Below are 17163 nucleotides of genomic sequence, written 5' to 3' on the forward strand. Positions count from 1 at the left end.
TTGTACTTATGTGTGCCGTGAAAGTTCTCTGTACATTCTCAAGGTCTGCAGTATCGCCTGCCTTGAAACGGGCCGTTAGTGTACAGCAATATTTCAGCCAAGAGAGAACAATCTATTTGAAGAGAATCATCATGGGCTTGGCATCTCTTGCTTTGAAGGTTCTCATTATCCATCCTATCATTTTCCTAACAGATCTTTACAAGTGAGATTCTCTGACATTATCACTCCCAGGTCTTTCACATTAGATTTTTGCTCTATTGTGTGGTTGGAGTTTTCCATATCAGAGTGATTGCAATTTGTTTTCATTGAACCTCATATTGTTTTCTGCAGCCCATTTAAAGAATTAGTTGATGTCTGCTTGGAGACTTGCAGTGTCTTCAGTGGATGACACTTCCATGCAAAGGAAGACATGGTGCTGTGGCTTACATCTGTGTCTATGTCAGATATGAGGATGAGAAACAAGATGGGAGCGAGCACTGTGCCTTGTGGAACAGAACTTATGAGGATGAGAAACAAGATGGGAGCGAGCACTGTGCCTTGTGGAACAGAACTTATGAGGCTGAGAAACAAGATGGGAGCGAGCACTGTGCCTTGTGGAACAGAACTTATGAGGATGAGAAACAAGATGGGAGCGAGCACTGTGCCTTGTGGAACAGAACTTATGAGGCTGAGAAACAAGATGGGAGCGAGCACTGTGCCTTGTGGAACAGAGCCTCTCACTGTAGCCGCCTCTGACTTTACTATTGCTCTTTGTGTTCTGTTAGGAAGTTATAGATCCATCTACCAACTTTACCTGTTATCCTTTTATCACGTGTTTTGTGCACTATTACACCATGGTCACACATGTAGAAAGCTTTTACGAAGTCTGTATATACTACATCTGCATTTTGTTTCTCCTTCAAAGCATCCGAGACCTTGTCGTAGTGATCCAGTAGTTGGGACAGGCAGGAGTGACCTGCTCTAAACCTGTGTTGCCCAGGGTTGTGTAATCGATGGGTTTCTAAGCTGGTGGCGATCTTGCTTCTTAGAACCCTTTCCAAGATTTTTATGATGTGGTACTTTAGTGCTAACGGTCTGTACTTCTTTGCAATTACTGGAGAGTGTAGTTGAGAGTCATTAAGAGTACACACCTAGAGAGTGTAGTTTACAGAGTACACACCCAGCGAGCGTCCTCTCATCGTGTCTATATCACTGAGTACAACATATAAAGGGTTCTTGCAAATATTGAGTGTAACTCTGAGTTATTAGCATAACTATATAAGCAAAAAGTAATTAAGTAGGTAATTTAAAAGAATAACTGACTATATAAGAGCAAATAAAATAGATAAATTAATATTACCCTAGAGGACACATTAAAGTTAGTCAATAATATATCTTACAAGACAGTGTCCAGAGGCATAGAATTTCGAGCAGTAAGGCAATATAAGTTTTTATTTGGGACAATATACAAAAAATTGTTTTACAAGAGTAATCTTTGTTTTTTTCAGAATGGTTTGAGCCCTTGTGATTTAGCGCTTCTTTTTTATTATAATAATCAGAATGGTTTTGAGATTCCATTATAGACGGTGGGGGGCAGCATAAGTATTTTCAGGGTGTTTCAAAATGATGAACCCGATATGAAATCGCTGTATCTCTGCAATTGGGTCCATTATTATGAAACACACTATCATGTATGGTTCGCCCGCATCTAGGGTAGAAACGTTGCGATGGTACAAGATCACAAGATACGTTAAACGTTTTGGTCCCTCCTGGACCATTGTCAAGCCACAGATGAGCGAGAACGAGGGAGGGAACACCAGAAGACAGAACGTGTCACTACAGCCACGGTATTACCTGGAGTATACCTGGAGAGAGAGTTCCGGGGGTCAGCGCCCCCGGCGGCCCGGTCTGTGACCAGGCCTCATGGTGGATCAGGGCCTGATCAACCAAGCTGTTACTTTCACTTCATGTGAAAAATAACGCGAACGAGCGATTTAAGATACAAAACAACCACGGGGGGAGTTGAATTATAGCTCTAGGCCTTTCGTGTTGCAAACAATACATCATCGGGAGCTTGCAATGTCGCAGAAAAGAGGAGGAGGAGGTCCAGGAAAATACGACCACAGGGAGCGCCTTTGTTGGAGCAAAGGTACCTCTTGTGGTCATATCTGCTTGGACCTCTTCTGCAACATTGCAAGCTCCTGATGATGTATTAATTGCAACATGAAAGTCCTAAGGCTATCATTCAACTCACCCCCTGTGGTTGTTTTACCTATTATATATATATATATATATATATATATATATATATATATATATATATATATATATATATATATATATATATATATATGTCGTGCCGAATAGGCAGAACTTTCGATCTTGGCTTAAATAGCAAGGCTCATCTTGCCATATAGGACAAGCGAAAATTTGCGTATGCAATAATTTCGCAAAAATCATGCTGAACCTAACGAAAAAAATATATTTCACTGTGTTTGTTTAGTATTAAATTATTTTAAACAAATCTAAAATATATTTAGTTGGGTTAGGCTAAAATAAAATGCTCTTGTTATAATGAGGCTAGGTAAGTTTTCTAAGATTCTTTTGGTGCAAAATTAAAAATTTTTACATTAACATTAATGAAAAAAATATATCTTTAAACGTATAAGAGAAAATTTCAGAAAGGACTTAATTTTAAATGAGTTCTTGCTAATTGACCAATTTTACATATTCGGCACGACATATATATATATATATATATATATATATATATTATATATATATATATATATATATATATATATATATATATATATATATATATATATATATATATATATATATATATATATATATATATATATATATATATATATATATATATATATATTAAGCTTAGGATGACCCCAGACTGGACAATGTGGTTTATTTACATTTGACATCCTTAAATCTTCTCTGGGGATAAGACGGAACTTATATTCGGGTTATCATTCTGGACGCTTAGTAAGCCAGGATAACCCAAGAAAGCCACCCAGTCTGGCTTATTTCCAATGTTATTATTTGATAATCTTACTCAGGATGCGACCCACACCAGTCGACTAACACCCAGATACCTACTTATCGCTAGGTGAACCAGGACAGCAGGTATAAGGGGACTAACACCTAGGTACCTACTTACTGCTTGGTGAACAGGGACAGTAGGTGTAAGGAAACTAACACCTATGTACCTACTTACTGCTAGGTGAACAGGGACAGCAGGTGTAAGGAAACACGCCCAACATTTGCACCCGTGCCGGAGATCGAGCCACTGACACTAGGTGCGTGAGGCGAGTGCATTGCTAACCAAGCCACATTTAATGTGACTATGAACACACGTAATGTATTACAAGTAACTTGTATATAGTCATTAGAGGTGTATATACATGTCATTATTATCATCATTATCATTATAATTATCACGATTATTATTACCATTATTATTATTATTATTATTATTATTATTATTATTATTATTTATTATTATCACCACCACCATTATTATTATAATTATTATTACATCCATGGGGAAGCGCTAAACCGGTAGGGGTCATAGAGCATCTGGGGAATGGGAGGCAGTCAGGTTTGATGCGAGGAATGAGAAGATATCTTCAATCCTTACAATTTCGGGTTTCCGGGATAGAAGTTGGATAGGTGACTTCAGTTCCCTCAGGAGGATGGGATAGGTGACTTCAGTTCCCTCAGGAGGAAGGGATAGGTGACTTCAGTTCCCTCAGGAGGAAGGGACAGGTGACTTCAGTTCCCTCAGGAGGAAGGGATAGGTGACTTCAGTTCCCTCAGGAGGAAGGGATAGGTGACTTCAGTTCCCTCAGGAGGAAGGGAGAGGTGACTTCAGTTCCCTCAGGAGGAAGGGATAGGTGACTTCAGTTCCCTCAAGAGGAAGGGATAGGTGACTTCAGTTCCCTCAGGAGGAAGGGAGAGGTGGCTTCAGTTCCCTCAGGAGGAAGGGATAGGTGACTTCAGTTCCCTCAGGAGGAAGGGATAGGTGACTTCAGTTCCCTCAGGAGGAAGGGATAGGTGACTTCAGTTCCCTCAGGAGGAAGGGATAGGTGACTTCAGTTCCCTCAGGAGGAAGGGATAGGTGACTTCAGTTCCCTCAGGAGGAAGGGATAGGTGACTTCAGTTCCCTCAGGAGGAAGGGAGAGGTGACTTCAGTTCCCTCAGGAGGAAGGGATAGGTGACTTCAGTTCCCTCAGGAGGAAGGGAGAGATGACTTCAGTTCCCTCAGGAGGAAGGCATAGGTGACTTCAGTTCCCTCAGGAGGAAGGGATAGGTGACTTCAGTACCCTCAGGAGGAAGGGATAGGTGACTTCAGTTCCCTCAGGAGGAAGGGATAGGTGACTTCAGTTCCCTCAGAAGGAAGGGATAGGTGACTTCAGTTCCCTCAGGAGGAAGGGATAGGTGACTTCAGTTCCCTCAGGAGGAAGGGATAGGTGACTTCAGTTCCCTCAGGAGGAAGGGATAGGTGACTTCAGTTCCCTCAGGAGGAAGGGATAGGTGACTTCAGTTCCCTCAGGAGGAAGGGATAGGTGACTTCAGTTCCCTCGGGAGGAAGGGATAGGTGACTTCAGTTCCCTCAGGAGGAAGGGATAGGTGACTTCAGTTCCCTCAGGAGGAAGGGATAGGTGACTTCAGTTCCCTCAGGAGGAAGGGATAGGTGACTTCAGTTCCCTCAGGAGGAAGGGATAGGTGACTTCAGTTCCCTCAGGAGGAAGGGATAGGTGACTTCAGTTCCCTCAGGAGGAAGGGATAGGTGACTTCAGTTCCCTCAGGAGGAAGGGATAGGTGACTTCAGTTCCCTCAGGAGGAAGGGATAGGTGACTTCAGTTCCCTCAGGATTAAGGGATAGGTGACTTCAGTTCCCTCAGGAGGAAGGGATAGGTGACTTCAGTTCCCTCAGGAGGAAGGGATAGGTGACTTCAGTTCCCTCAGGAGGAAGGCATAGATGACTTCAGTTCCCTCAGGAGGAAGGGATAGGTGACTTCAGTTCCCTCAGGAGGAAGGGATAGATGACTTCAGTTCCCTCAGGAGGAAGGGATAGGTGACTTCAGTTCCCTCAGGAGGAAGGGATAGATGACTTCAGTTCCCTCAGGAGGAAGGGATAGGTGACTTCAGTTCCCTCAGGAGGAAGGGATAGGTGACTTCAGTTCCCTCAGGAGGAAGGGATAGGTGACTTCAGTTCCCTCAGGAGGAAGGGATAGGTGACTTCAGTTCCCTCAGGAGGAAGGGATAGATGACTTCAGTTCCCTCAGGAGGAAGGGATAGGTGACTTCAGTTCCCTCAGGAGGAAGGGATAGGTGACTTCAGTTCCCTCAGGAGGAAGGGATATGTGACTTCAGTTCCCTCAGGAGGAAGGGATAGGTGACTTCAGTTCCCTCAGGAGGAAGGGATAGGTGGCTTCAGTTCCCTCAGGAGGAAGGGATAGGTGACTTCAGTTCCCTCAGGAGGAAGGGATAGGTGACTTCAGTTCCCTCAGGAGGAAGGGATAGGTGACTTCAGTTCCCTCAGGAGGAAGGGAGAGGTGGCTTCAGTTCCCTCAGGAGGAAGGGATAGGTGACTTCAGTTCCCTCAGGAGGAAGGGATAGGTGACTTCAGTTCCCTCAGGAGGGATAGGTGACTTCAGTTCCCTCAGGAGGAAGGGATAGGTGACTTCAGTTCCCTCAGGAGGAAGGGATAGGTGACTTCAGTTCCCTCAGGAGGAAGGGATAGTTGACTTCAGTTCCCTCAGGAGGAAGGGATAGGTGACTTCAGTTCCCTCAGGAGGAAGGGATAGGTGACTTCAGTTCCCTCAGGAGGAAGGGATAGGTGACTTCAGTTCCCTCAGGAGGAAGGGATAGGTGACTTCAGTTCCCTCAGGAGGAAGGGATAGGTGACTTCAGTTCCCTCAGGAGGAAGGGATAGGTGACTTCAGTTCCCTCAGGAGGAAGGGATAGGTGACTTCAGTTCCCTCAGGAGGAAGGGATAGGTGACTTCAGTTCCCTCAGGAGGAAGGGATAGGTGACTTCAGTTCCCTCAGGAGGAAGGGATAGGTGACTTCAGTTCCCTCAGCAGGAAGGGATAGGTGACTTCAGTTCCCTCAGGAGGAAGGGATAGGTGACTTCAGTTCCCTCAGGAGGAAGGGATAGGTGACTTCAGTTCCCTCAGGAGGAAGGGAGAGGTGACTTCAGTTCCCTCAGGAGGAAGGGATAGGTGACTTCAGTTCCCTCAGGAGGAAGGGATAGGTGACTTCAGTTCCCTCAGGAGGAAGGGATAGGTGACTTCAGTTCCCTCAGGAGGAAGGGATAGTTGACTTCAGTTCCCTCAGGAGGAAGGGATAGGTGACTTCAGTTCCCTCAGGAGGAAGGGATAGGTGACTTCAGTTCCCTCAGGAGGAAGGGATAGGTGACTTCAGTTCCCTCAGGAGGAAGGGATAGGTGACTTCAGTTCCCTCAGGAGGAAGGGATAGGTGACTTCAGTTCCCTCAGGAGGAAGGGATAGGTAACTTCAGTTCCCTCAGGAGGAAGGGATAGGTGACTTCAGTTCCCTCAGGAGGAAGGGATAGGTGACTTCAGTTCCCTCAGGAGGAAGGGAGAGGTGACTTCAGTTCCCTCAGGAGGAAGGGATAGGTGACTTCAGTTCCCTCAAGAGGAAGGGATAGGTGACTTCAGTTCCCTCAGGAGGAAGGGAGAGGTGGCTTCAGTTCCCTCAGGAGGAAGGGATAGGTGACTTCAGTTCCCTCAGGAGGAAGGGAGAGGTGACTTCAGTTCCCTCAGGAGGAAGGGATAGGTGACTTCAGTTCCCTCAGGAGGAAGGGATAGGTGACTTCAGTTCCCTCAGGAGGAAGGGATAGGTGACTTCAGTTCCCTCAGGAGGAAGGGAGAGGTGACTTCAGTTCCCTCAGGAGGAAGGGATAGGTGACTTCAGTTCCCTCAAGAGGAAAGGGATAGGTGACTTCAGTTCCCTCAGGAGGAAGGGAGAGGTGGCTTCAGTTCCCTCAGGAGGAAGGGATAGGTGACTTCAGTTCCCTCAGGAGGAAGGGATAGGTGACTTCAGTTCCCTCAGGAGGAAGGGATAGGTGACTTCAGTTCCCTCAGGAGGAAGGGATAGGTGACTTCAGTTCTCTCAGGAGGAAGGGATAGGTGACTTCAGTTCCCTCAGGAGGAAGGGATAGGTGACTTCAGTTCCCTCAGGAGGAAGGGATAGGTGACTTCAGTTCCCTCAGGAGGAAGGGATAGGTGACTTCAGTTCCCTCAGGAGGAAGGGATAGGTGACTTCAGTTCCCTCAGGAGGAAGGGATAGGTGACTTCAGTTCCCTCATGAAGAAGGGATAGGTGACTTCAGTTCCCTCAGGAGGAAGGGATAGGTGACTTCAGTTCCCTCAGGAGGAAGGGATAGGTGACTTCAGTTCCCTCAGGATTAAGGGATAGGTGACTTCAGTTCCCTCAGGAGGAAGGGATAGGTGACTTCAGTTCCCTCAGGAGGAAGGGATAGGTGACTTCAGTTCCCTCAGGAGGAAGGGATAGATGACTTCAGTTCCCTCAGGAGAAAGGGATAGGTGACTTCAGTTCCCTCAGGAGGAAGGGATAGATGACTTCAGTTCCCTCAGGAGGAAGGGATAGGTGACTTCAGTTCCCTCAGGAGGAAGGGATAGATGACTTCAGTTCCCTCAGGAGGAAGGGATAGGTGACTTCAGTTCCCTCAGGAGGAAGGGATAGGTGACTTCAGTTCCCTCAGGAGGAAGGGATAGGTGACTTCAGTTCCCTCAGGAGGAAGGGATAGGTGACTTCAGTTCCCTCAGGAGGAAGGGATAGATGACTTCAGTTCCCTCAGGAGGAAGGGATAGGTGACTTCAGTTCCCTCAGGAGGAAGGGATAGGTGACTTCAGTTCCCTCAGGAGGAAGGGATATGTGACTTCAGTTCCCTCAGGAGGAAGGGATAGGTGACTTCAGTTCCCTCAGGAGGAAGGGATAGGTGACTTCAGTTCCCTCAGGAGGAAGGGATAGGTGACTTCAGTTCCCTCAGGAGGAAGGGAGAGGTGGCTTCAGTTCCCTCAGGAGGAAGGGATAGGTGACTTCAGTTCCCTCAGGAGGAAGGGATAGGTGACTTCAGTTCCCTCAGGAGGAAGGGATAGGTGACTTCAGTTCCCTCAGGAGGAAGGGATAGGTGACTTCAGTTCCCTCAGGAGGAAGGGAGAGGTGGCTTCAGTTCCCTCAGGAGGAAGGGATAGGTGACTTCAGTTCCCTCAGGAGGAAGGGATAGGTGACTTCAGTTCCCTCAGGAGGAAGGGATAGGTGGCTTCAGTTCCCTCAGGAGGAAGGGATAGGTGACTTCAGTTCCCTCAGGAGGAAGGGATAGGTGACTTCAGTTCCCTCAGGAGGAAGGGATAGGTGACTTCAGTTCCCTCAGGAGGAAGGGATAGGTGACTTCAGTTCCCTCAGGAGGAAGGGATAGGTGACTTCAGTTCCCTCAGGAGGAAGGGATAGGTGACTTCAGTTCCCTCAGGAGGAAGGGATAGGTGACTTCAGTTCCCTCAGGAGGAAGGGCTACGTGACTTCAGTTCCCTCAGGAGGAAGGGATAGGTGACTTCAGTTCCCTCAGGAGGAAGGGATAGGTGACTTCAGTTCCCTCAGGAGGAAGGGATAGGTGACTTCAGTTCCCTCAGGAGGAAGGGATAGTTGACTTAAGTTCCCTCAGGAGGAAGGGATAGGTGACTTCAGTTCCCTCAGGAGGAAGGGATAGGTGACTTCAGTTCCCTCAGGAGGAAGGTATAGGTGACTTCAGTTCCCTCAGGAGGAAGGGATAGGTGACTTCAGTTCCCTCAGGAGGAAGGGATAGGTGACTTCAGTTCCCTCAGGAGGAAGGGATAGGTGACTTCAGTTCCCTCAGGAGGAAGGGATAGGTGACTTCAGTTCCCTCAGGAGGAAGGGATAGGTGACTTCAGTTCCCTCAGGAGGAAGGGATAGGTGACTTCAGTTCCCTCAGGAGGAAGGGATAGGTGACTTCAGTTCCCTCAGGAGGAAGGGATAGGTGACTTCAGTTCCCTCAGGAGGAAGGGATAGGTGACTTCAGTTCCCTCAGGAGGAAGGGATAGGTGACTTCAGTTCCCTCAGGAGGAAGGGAGAGGTGACTTCAGTTCCCTCAGGAGGAAGGGATAGGTGACTTCAGTTCCCTCAGGAGGAAGGGATAGGGGACTTCAGTTCCCTCAGGAGGAAGGGATAGGTGACTTCAGTTCCCTCAGGAGGAAGGGATAGGTGACTTCAGTTCCCTCAGGAGGAAGGGATAGGTGACTTCAGTTCCCTCAGGAGGAAGGGATAGGTGACTTCAGTTCCCTCAGGAGGAAGGGATAGGTGACTTCAGTTCCCTCAGGAGGAAGGGATAGGTGACTTCAGTTCCCTCAGGAGGAAGGGATAGGTGACTTCAGTTCCCTCAGGAGGAAGGGAGAGGTGACTTCAGTTCCCTCAGGAGGAAGGGATAGGTGACTTCAGTTCCCTCACGAGGAAGGGATAGGCGACTTCAGTTCCCTCACGAGGAAGGGATAGGTGACTTTAGTAACCTAAGGAGGAAGGGATAGGTGACTTCAATTCCCTAAGGAGGAAGGGATAGGTGACTTCAGTTCCCTCAGGAGGAAGGGATAGGTGACTTCAGTTCCCTCAGGAGGAAGGGATAGGTGACTTCAGTTCACTCAGGAGGAAGGGATAGGTGACTTCAGTTCCCTCAGGAAGAAGAGATAGGTGACTTCAGTCCCCTCAGGAGGAATAGATAGGTGACTTCAGTTCCCTCAGGAGGAAGGGATAGGTCACTTCAGTTCACTCAGGAGGAAGGGATAGGTGACTTCAGTTCCCTCATGATTAAGGGATAGGTGACTTCAGTTCCCTCAAGAGGAAAGGATCGGTGACTTCAGTTCCCTCAGGATGAAGGGATAGGTGACTTCAGTTCACTCAGGAAGGGATAGGTGACTTCAGTTCCCTCAGGATTAAGGGATAAGTGACTTCAGTTCCCTCAAGAGGAAAGGATCGGTGACTTCAGTTCCCTCAGGAGGAAGGGATAGGTGACTTCAGTTCACTCAGGAAGGGATAGGTGACTTCAGTTCCCTCAGGATTATGGGATAGGTGACTTCAGTTCCCTCAGGAGGAAGGGATAGGTGACTTTAGGTGTTGTATAACGAATAGGTGACTTCATGTTCGGAAGAATAGCGGATAGGTGACTTCAGGTGCTGAAGAATGACGGATAGGTGACTTCAGGTGCTGAAGAATGACGGATACGTGACTTCAGGTGCTGAAGAATGACGGATACGTGACTTCAGGTGCTGAAGAATGACGGATAGGTGACTTCAGGTGCTGAAAAATGACGGATACGTGACTTCAGGTGCTGAAGAATGACAGATAGGCGACTTCAGGTGCTGAAGAATGACGGATAGGTGACTTCAGGCTCTCTACACTAGACACGAGAGATAGTCGGCTTCAGTCGTCCCATATGAAGAGCATTGTGGCTTCAGGTGCTCAAAGTCGGGGATGGGGGGGGTGGAAACACGTAACTTCAGGTTTGCCTCCTCCACTCCGTTGACAGTCATTTCAGTCTTGCTGCTCCTGAAGTCGTTGAAGGTGGGGCTGAAGGGTAGGTACCTCAGCCATTTGATTCTGAAATATCAAGTCAGGTAATTTACAAGCAGTGTGTATTAGTGGGGACTTTTGTGGGGGGGTTATAACCCCTGTTTGAGGGATCATGGCCCCTACTGGGGGATCATGGCCCCTACTGGGGGATCATGGCCCCTACTGGGGGATCATGGCCCCTACTGAGGGATCATGGCCCCTATTGGGGATCATGGCCCCTACTTGGGGATCATGGCCTCTACTGGGGGATCATGGCCCCTATTGGGGATCATGCCCCTACTGGGGGATCATGGTCTTTATTGAGGGATCATGGCCCCTATCGGGGGATTATACCCTCTTGTGGGGGATTATAACGTCTTTTATGGGGGATTATAACCTCTTTTGTGGGGATTATAATCTCTTTTGTGGGAGGATTATAACCTCTTTTGTGGGGGGATTATAACCTCTTTTGTGGGGGATTATAACCTCTTTTATGGGAAGATTATAACCTCTTGTGGGGGGATTATAACCTCTTTTGTGGGCGATTATAACCTCTTTTATGGGAAGATTATAACCTCTTGTGGGGGGATTATAACCTCTTTTGTGGGCGATTATAACCTCTTTTGCAGGGGATTATAATCTCTTTTGTGGGAGGATTACAACCTCTTTTGTGGGGGGGATTATAACCTCTTTTGTGGGCGATTATAACCTCTTTTATGGGAAGATTATAACCTCTTGTGGGGGGATTATAACCTCTTTTGTGGGCGATTATAACCTCTTTTGCAGGGGATTATAATCTCTTTTGTGGGAGGATTACAACCTCTTTTGTGGGGGGGATTATAACCTCTTTTGTGGGCGATTATAACCTCTTTTGCAGGGGATTATAACCTCTTTTGTGGGGGATTATAACCTCTTGTGGGAAGATTATAACGTCTTTTGTGGGGGGATTATAACCTCTTTTGTGGGGGGATTATAACCTCTTTTGTGGGGGGATTATAACCTCTTTTGTGGGGGGATTATAACCTCTTTTGTGGGGGATTATAACCTCTTGTGGGAAGATTATAACGTCTTTTGTGGGGGGATTATATCGTCTTTTGTGGGGGGATTATAACCTCTTTTGTGGGGGGATTATAACCTCTTTTGTGGGGGGATTATAACCTCTTATGTAGGTTTTCCAGTTAGAGATTTCCTGATTTTTTTTTCTTTTCTTTTTTTTTTTTGCGCGTGGGAGATTTTGAAAGATTTTTGTTAATATATTTAGTTGTTGTTTATCTTCAATCCATTGTCCTTTGACCCGGCCATGTCCTTCCTCTGACCTTTTTACCTGGCAATGGCCCTTCCACTGACCTTTGACCTGGCTATGGCCCTTCCACTGACCTTTTTACCTGGCTATGGCCCTGACACCCACCTTGAGATGACCTTCATGCCGAAGGGCATGTCGTAGCTGGAAGACGGGTGGCAGCAGCCTGAGTCAGGGTCCTGCGGAAGGTATCCATCCTGCTGGCGGTAATGCTTGTTCCAGCCCAGGAGACCGCGCTCCTTGGCCGTACCTGCAAATGTAACCACTTGATATAACGATACAGAGAGTTTCTCTCACAATAATTATATACGAGGAAACCTACAGTAATCTGAAACTGTAATCTGAAACTGTAATCTGAAACAGTAGTCTGAAACAACAAACTGAAACTGTAATCTGATACAGTAATCTGAAACTGTAGTCTGAAACAGTAATCTGAAACTGTACTCTGAAACAGTAATCTGAAACTGTAATCTGAAACAGTAATCTGAAACTGTAATCTGAAACAGTAATCTGAAACTGTAATCTGAAACAGTAATCTGAAACTCTAATCTGAAACAGTAATCTGAAACTCTAATCTGAAACAGTAATCTGAAACTAATCTGAAACAGTAATCTGAAACTGTAATCTGAAACTGTAATCTGAAACAGTAATCTGAAACTGTAATCTGAAACAGTAATCTGAAACTATAATCTGAAACAGTAATCTTGTGATGTTCAGCTGGGCTTGTGAGGTCTCTGGGGAGATCTAATTTAATCAATTATATGGCCACCTTGCCTTGGCAAATGTCTGTCAGAGCCACGCCTTTTCGGCTTAAGGCTCAGCTCCTTTGTTCGTCACTGGCGTCAGATCTCTGCGTAAGGTCGTACACGTGGTGCACACCTCATTGTGGAGGGTGCTGGACCACCATATAAGCCCAGGGAACAGCTGAGCAGAAGAGATTCGTGCGGAGCTCTGGCCTGGGTGCAGAGCTCTGAGTAGAGAGATTCGAGAGGAGCTGCTGCTGGGCTGCAGGGCTCGGGAGAAGGCTGCTGAAGTCTCTGGAGGAGACTGGGCAGAGTACTGGCTTGGAGCAGTACTGGTGCTGTATAGGTCTTGGGACCTGTGGTGAACTGTCCTCTGAACTATATTGTAAGTTATATTCTGTTTCGCCAAGTTGATTGTATTCCCTGTCTCACTGCTTATGTGTACCATCCCATTTGTCTAAACCACAATAATGTTCTCCTGTTCCCAAATATATTATTGTACAAGGACTTAATAATAAACTGTGTTTGAGTAGAATAGTAACATTCACTGTCCCCGTTATTTACTCATTTCTCCATTTATTTATGTTTAGTTAAAGTAGTGAGAGGGTGAGTAGTGTGGTGGGTAGAGTAATGAGAGGTGAAGGTGTAGTCACCAGTGACCTCACATTACCTACCTCCGCCGCGCGTCACTTACCTCCGCTAATCATCTCTCCTACCACCTCGCCTGCCTCTCCCCTGCCTATACATACTCCCTTACTCCCATATCCCCACTTATATCCTTGACGTTCCATTACTCCCCTACATGACAATCTGAAACTGTAATCTGAAACTAATCTGAAACTGTAGTCTGAAACAGTAATCTGAAACTTTAATCTGAAACAGTAATCTGAAACTGTAATCTGAAATTGTAATCTGAAACAGTAATCTGATACAGTAATCTGAAACTGTAGTCTGATACAGTAATCTGAAACTGTAATCTGAAACTGTAATCTGAAACAGCAATCTGAAACTGTAGTCTGAAATTGTAATCTGAAACTGTAATCTGAAACAGTAATCTGAAACTGTAGTCTGAAACTGTAATCTGAAGCTGTAATCTGAAACAGTAATCTGAAACTGTAGTCTGAAACTGTAATCTGAAACAGTAATCTGATACAGTAATCTGAAACTGTTGTCTGATACAGTAATCTGAAACAGTAATCTGATACAGTAATCTGAAACTGTTGTCTGATACAGTAATCTGAAACTGTAATCTGAAACTGTAGTCTGAAACCGTAATCTGAAATTGTAATCTGATACAGTAATCTGAAACTGTAGTCTGATACAGTAATCTGAAACTGTAATCTGAAACTGTAGTCTGATACAGTAATCTGAAACTGTAATCTGAAACTGTAATCTGAAACTAATCTGAAACTGTTGTCTGATACAGTAATCTGAAACTGTAATCTGAAACTGTAATCTGAAACAGTAATCTGAAACTGTAATCTGAAACAGTAATCTGAAACTCTAGTCTGAAACCGTAATCTGAAATTGTAATCTGATACAGTAATCTGAAACTGTAGTCTGATACAGTAATCTGAAACTGTAGTCTGATACAGTAATCTGAAACTAATCTGAAACAGTAATCTGAAACTGTAATCTGAAACTGTAATCTGAAACAGTAATCTGAAACTGTAGTCTGAAACAGTAATCTGAAACAGTAATCTGAAAGCCATACCCTGCATTGCTTTCAGATTACTGCTTCTCATCATAACCACTGGCTATCAAGATGCAAGCGTTTGTGTGTGTGTGTTCCACCTGTAGGGCGCTTCTTGACACACCTGATATACCTGTCAGCTTTCTAGCTGACAGATTTATTAGGCTATTTACTGCTTACAGATTCCTCGGTAAATGGAAATTAGCGACGGTATTCTGGATCCTGTAAATTACGACATTTGTTCTTATATTACATAGTTAAATAAGATTGTTTGGGGATTTATGAAGTTTTAGCGTTTGTGTGGCACCTTACGCCTGCTGTCCCTGTTCACCTAGCAGTAAGTAGGTACCTGGGTGTTAGGCACCTTACACCTGCTGTCCCTGTTCACCTAGCAGTAAGTAGGTACCTGGGTGTTAGGCACCTTACACCTGCTGTCCCTGTTCACCTAGCAGTGAGTAGGTACCTAGGTGTTAGGCACCTTACACCTGCTGTCCCTGTTCACCTAGCAGTAAGTAGGTATCTGGGTGTTAGGCACCTTACACCTGCTGTCCCTGTTTACCTAGAAGTAGGTACCTGAGTGTTAGTCATCTTATACCTGGTGTCCCTGTTCACCTAGCAGTAAGTAGGTACCTGGGTTTTAATCACCTTACACCTGCTGTCCCTGTTCACCTAGCAGTAAGTAGGTACTTGGGTGTTAGTCTTCTTATACCTGCTGTCCCTGTTCACCTAGCAGTATCTGAATGTTAGGCACCGTACACCTGCTGTCCTTGTTTACCTAGCAGTAAGTACCTGAGTGTTAGTAATCTTACACCTGCTGTCCCTGTTTACCTAGCAGTAAGTAGGTGCCTGGGTGTTAGTCGATTGGTGTGGGTGGCATCCTGGGGGACAAGATTTAAGGACCACAGTGAAAGTAAGATAGAGTCCTCCATGACGCACTGCCTTTCTTGGATTATCTTGTGTGGCTAACCCTCCGGGGTTAAAAATCCGAATAAAATCTTACCACTTCTGTCCTCTCTTACTGGACCTCCCAGAGCTGCTGTTCCCTTGGTCAGCAAGACACCTTCTTGGTATTGGAATCTTAATTACAACGTTATCTTTCCCCTGGATGGTGTTATCTTACCTAGGATGGTGTTATTCTTACCTGGGATGGTGTTATCTTACTTGGGATTGTGTTATTCTTACCTGGGATGATGTTATCTTACCTGGGATGGTGTTATCTTACTTGAGATTGTTATTCTTACCTGAGATGGTGTTATCTTACCTGGGATGGTGTTATCTTACTTGAGATTGTGTTATTCTTACCTGAGATGGTGTTATCTTACCTGGGATGGTGTTATCTTACTTGGGATTGTGTTATTCTTACCTGGGATGGTGTTATCGAAGAGGAATCCCAATCCTCCTCCAATGAACATGGGCGTCTGGAGAAGCACCGTCAGGATCTGGTCTACTTCAGCAGACCCCGTCTGTATGATACCAGGATTCTTCTCCACCCACTGACACACACACATATTATGTTGATTAACATCCTCTATTATTATTATTATTATTATTATTATTATTATTATTATTATTATTATTGTTGTTGTTGTAATACCGTTGGTAGAATTACCGACAATATGTTAGGTATACGGACAAAAGTGCAACTAATGTGACATTTTATTGTGGCAACGTTTCGCTCTCCAGGAGCTTTGTTAAGCTTGACAAAGATCCCGAAGAGCGAAACGTTGCCACAATAAAATGCCGCATCAGTTGCACTTGTATCCTTTTACCTAGCATTATTATTATTGTAATTATTCGAGGCCTGGTCACAGACCGGGTCGCGGGGGCGTTGACCCCGCGACCCTCGCCAAGTATACTTCAGGTATTATTATCATCATTATTATTATCATTATTACTATTGTTTATTATTGTACTGTAATGAGTGTGTAATCTTTCATAATATCGAACGTAAAGTGACCTTGCTGTTGCCACTGTACGGTATACTGTAAAGTTTAATATTATCAGTTCCTGATACACGTTGTATCAGGTTGTATCAGTATAGAGTGAAGCAGTTCCTGACCTTGGGCACAGCCATTCCGAAGAAGATGGAGAAGCCAATGACGAAGAGGTTCCTGGAGGAGGCTAGGTCGACGTACTGGAGTGGCGAGAGGCCCACGGAGGTCACCATGGCAAACATCACCACGAACACTCCTGCCATAACGGGCTCCGGGATGGTGATAAACACAGCGCCGAACTTAGCGAAGACTCCGCTGAAGATGAGGATAATGGCGCTGTACTGGACCACTCGACGGCTCCCTACCTGTCAGTAATATAATGATGTATAGTCAGATATGACGATGTACAGTGAAATATAATGATGTACAGTGAAATATGACGAGGTACAGGGAAATATAATGATGTACAGTGAAATATGACGAGGTACAGGGAAATATAATGATGTACAGTGAAATATGACGAGGTACAGGGAAATACAATGAGGTACAGTGAAATACAATGATGTACATGAAATATAATGACTTACAGTGAAATATAGATATACAGTGTGATGTAATAGGGATATATAATAATATACAGTGAGTTATAATGATACTCAACAAAATATGATGATATATTGGGAAATATAATGATGTACAGGGAAATATAATGATGTACAGTGAAATATATTGATATACAGTGTGATGTAATAGGGATATATAATATACAGTGAGTTATAATGATACTCAACAAGATATAATGATATACTGAGAAATATGATGGAAGATAGTGCAGTATAATGACATATATAAAGATTCAAAGTGATATTTAATGAAATAGAGGGATATA

The 17163-nt window shown here is 45.1% G+C and overlaps 1 protein-coding gene across 2 annotated transcripts in view; it reads right to left on the reverse strand.

The window, feature by feature from the left end:
• Positions 1-6581: 6581 nt before the first annotated feature.
• LOC128694252 (solute carrier family 23 member 1-like) overlaps positions 6582-17163 on the reverse strand; it is a 41948-nt gene continuing 31366 nt past the window's right edge. For both annotated transcript variants that reach the window (XM_070093570.1, XM_053784278.2), the window contains exons 11-14: positions 16400-16639; positions 15704-15833; positions 12013-12154; positions 6582-10652 (exon numbers count right to left, since the gene is read on the reverse strand). In XM_070093570.1, coding sequence (XP_069949671.1) covers positions 10448-10652; positions 12013-12154; positions 15704-15833; positions 16400-16639 — 717 coding nt within the window. In that variant the 3' untranslated portion in view covers positions 6582-10447. The remainder of the gene's footprint in view (positions 10653-12012; positions 12155-15703; positions 15834-16399; positions 16640-17163) is intronic.

This window comes from Cherax quadricarinatus, chromosome 43 (genome assembly GCF_038502225.1).
Source record: "Cherax quadricarinatus isolate ZL_2023a chromosome 43, ASM3850222v1, whole genome shotgun sequence".
Taxonomy (NCBI): domain Eukaryota; kingdom Metazoa; phylum Arthropoda; class Malacostraca; order Decapoda; family Parastacidae; genus Cherax; species Cherax quadricarinatus.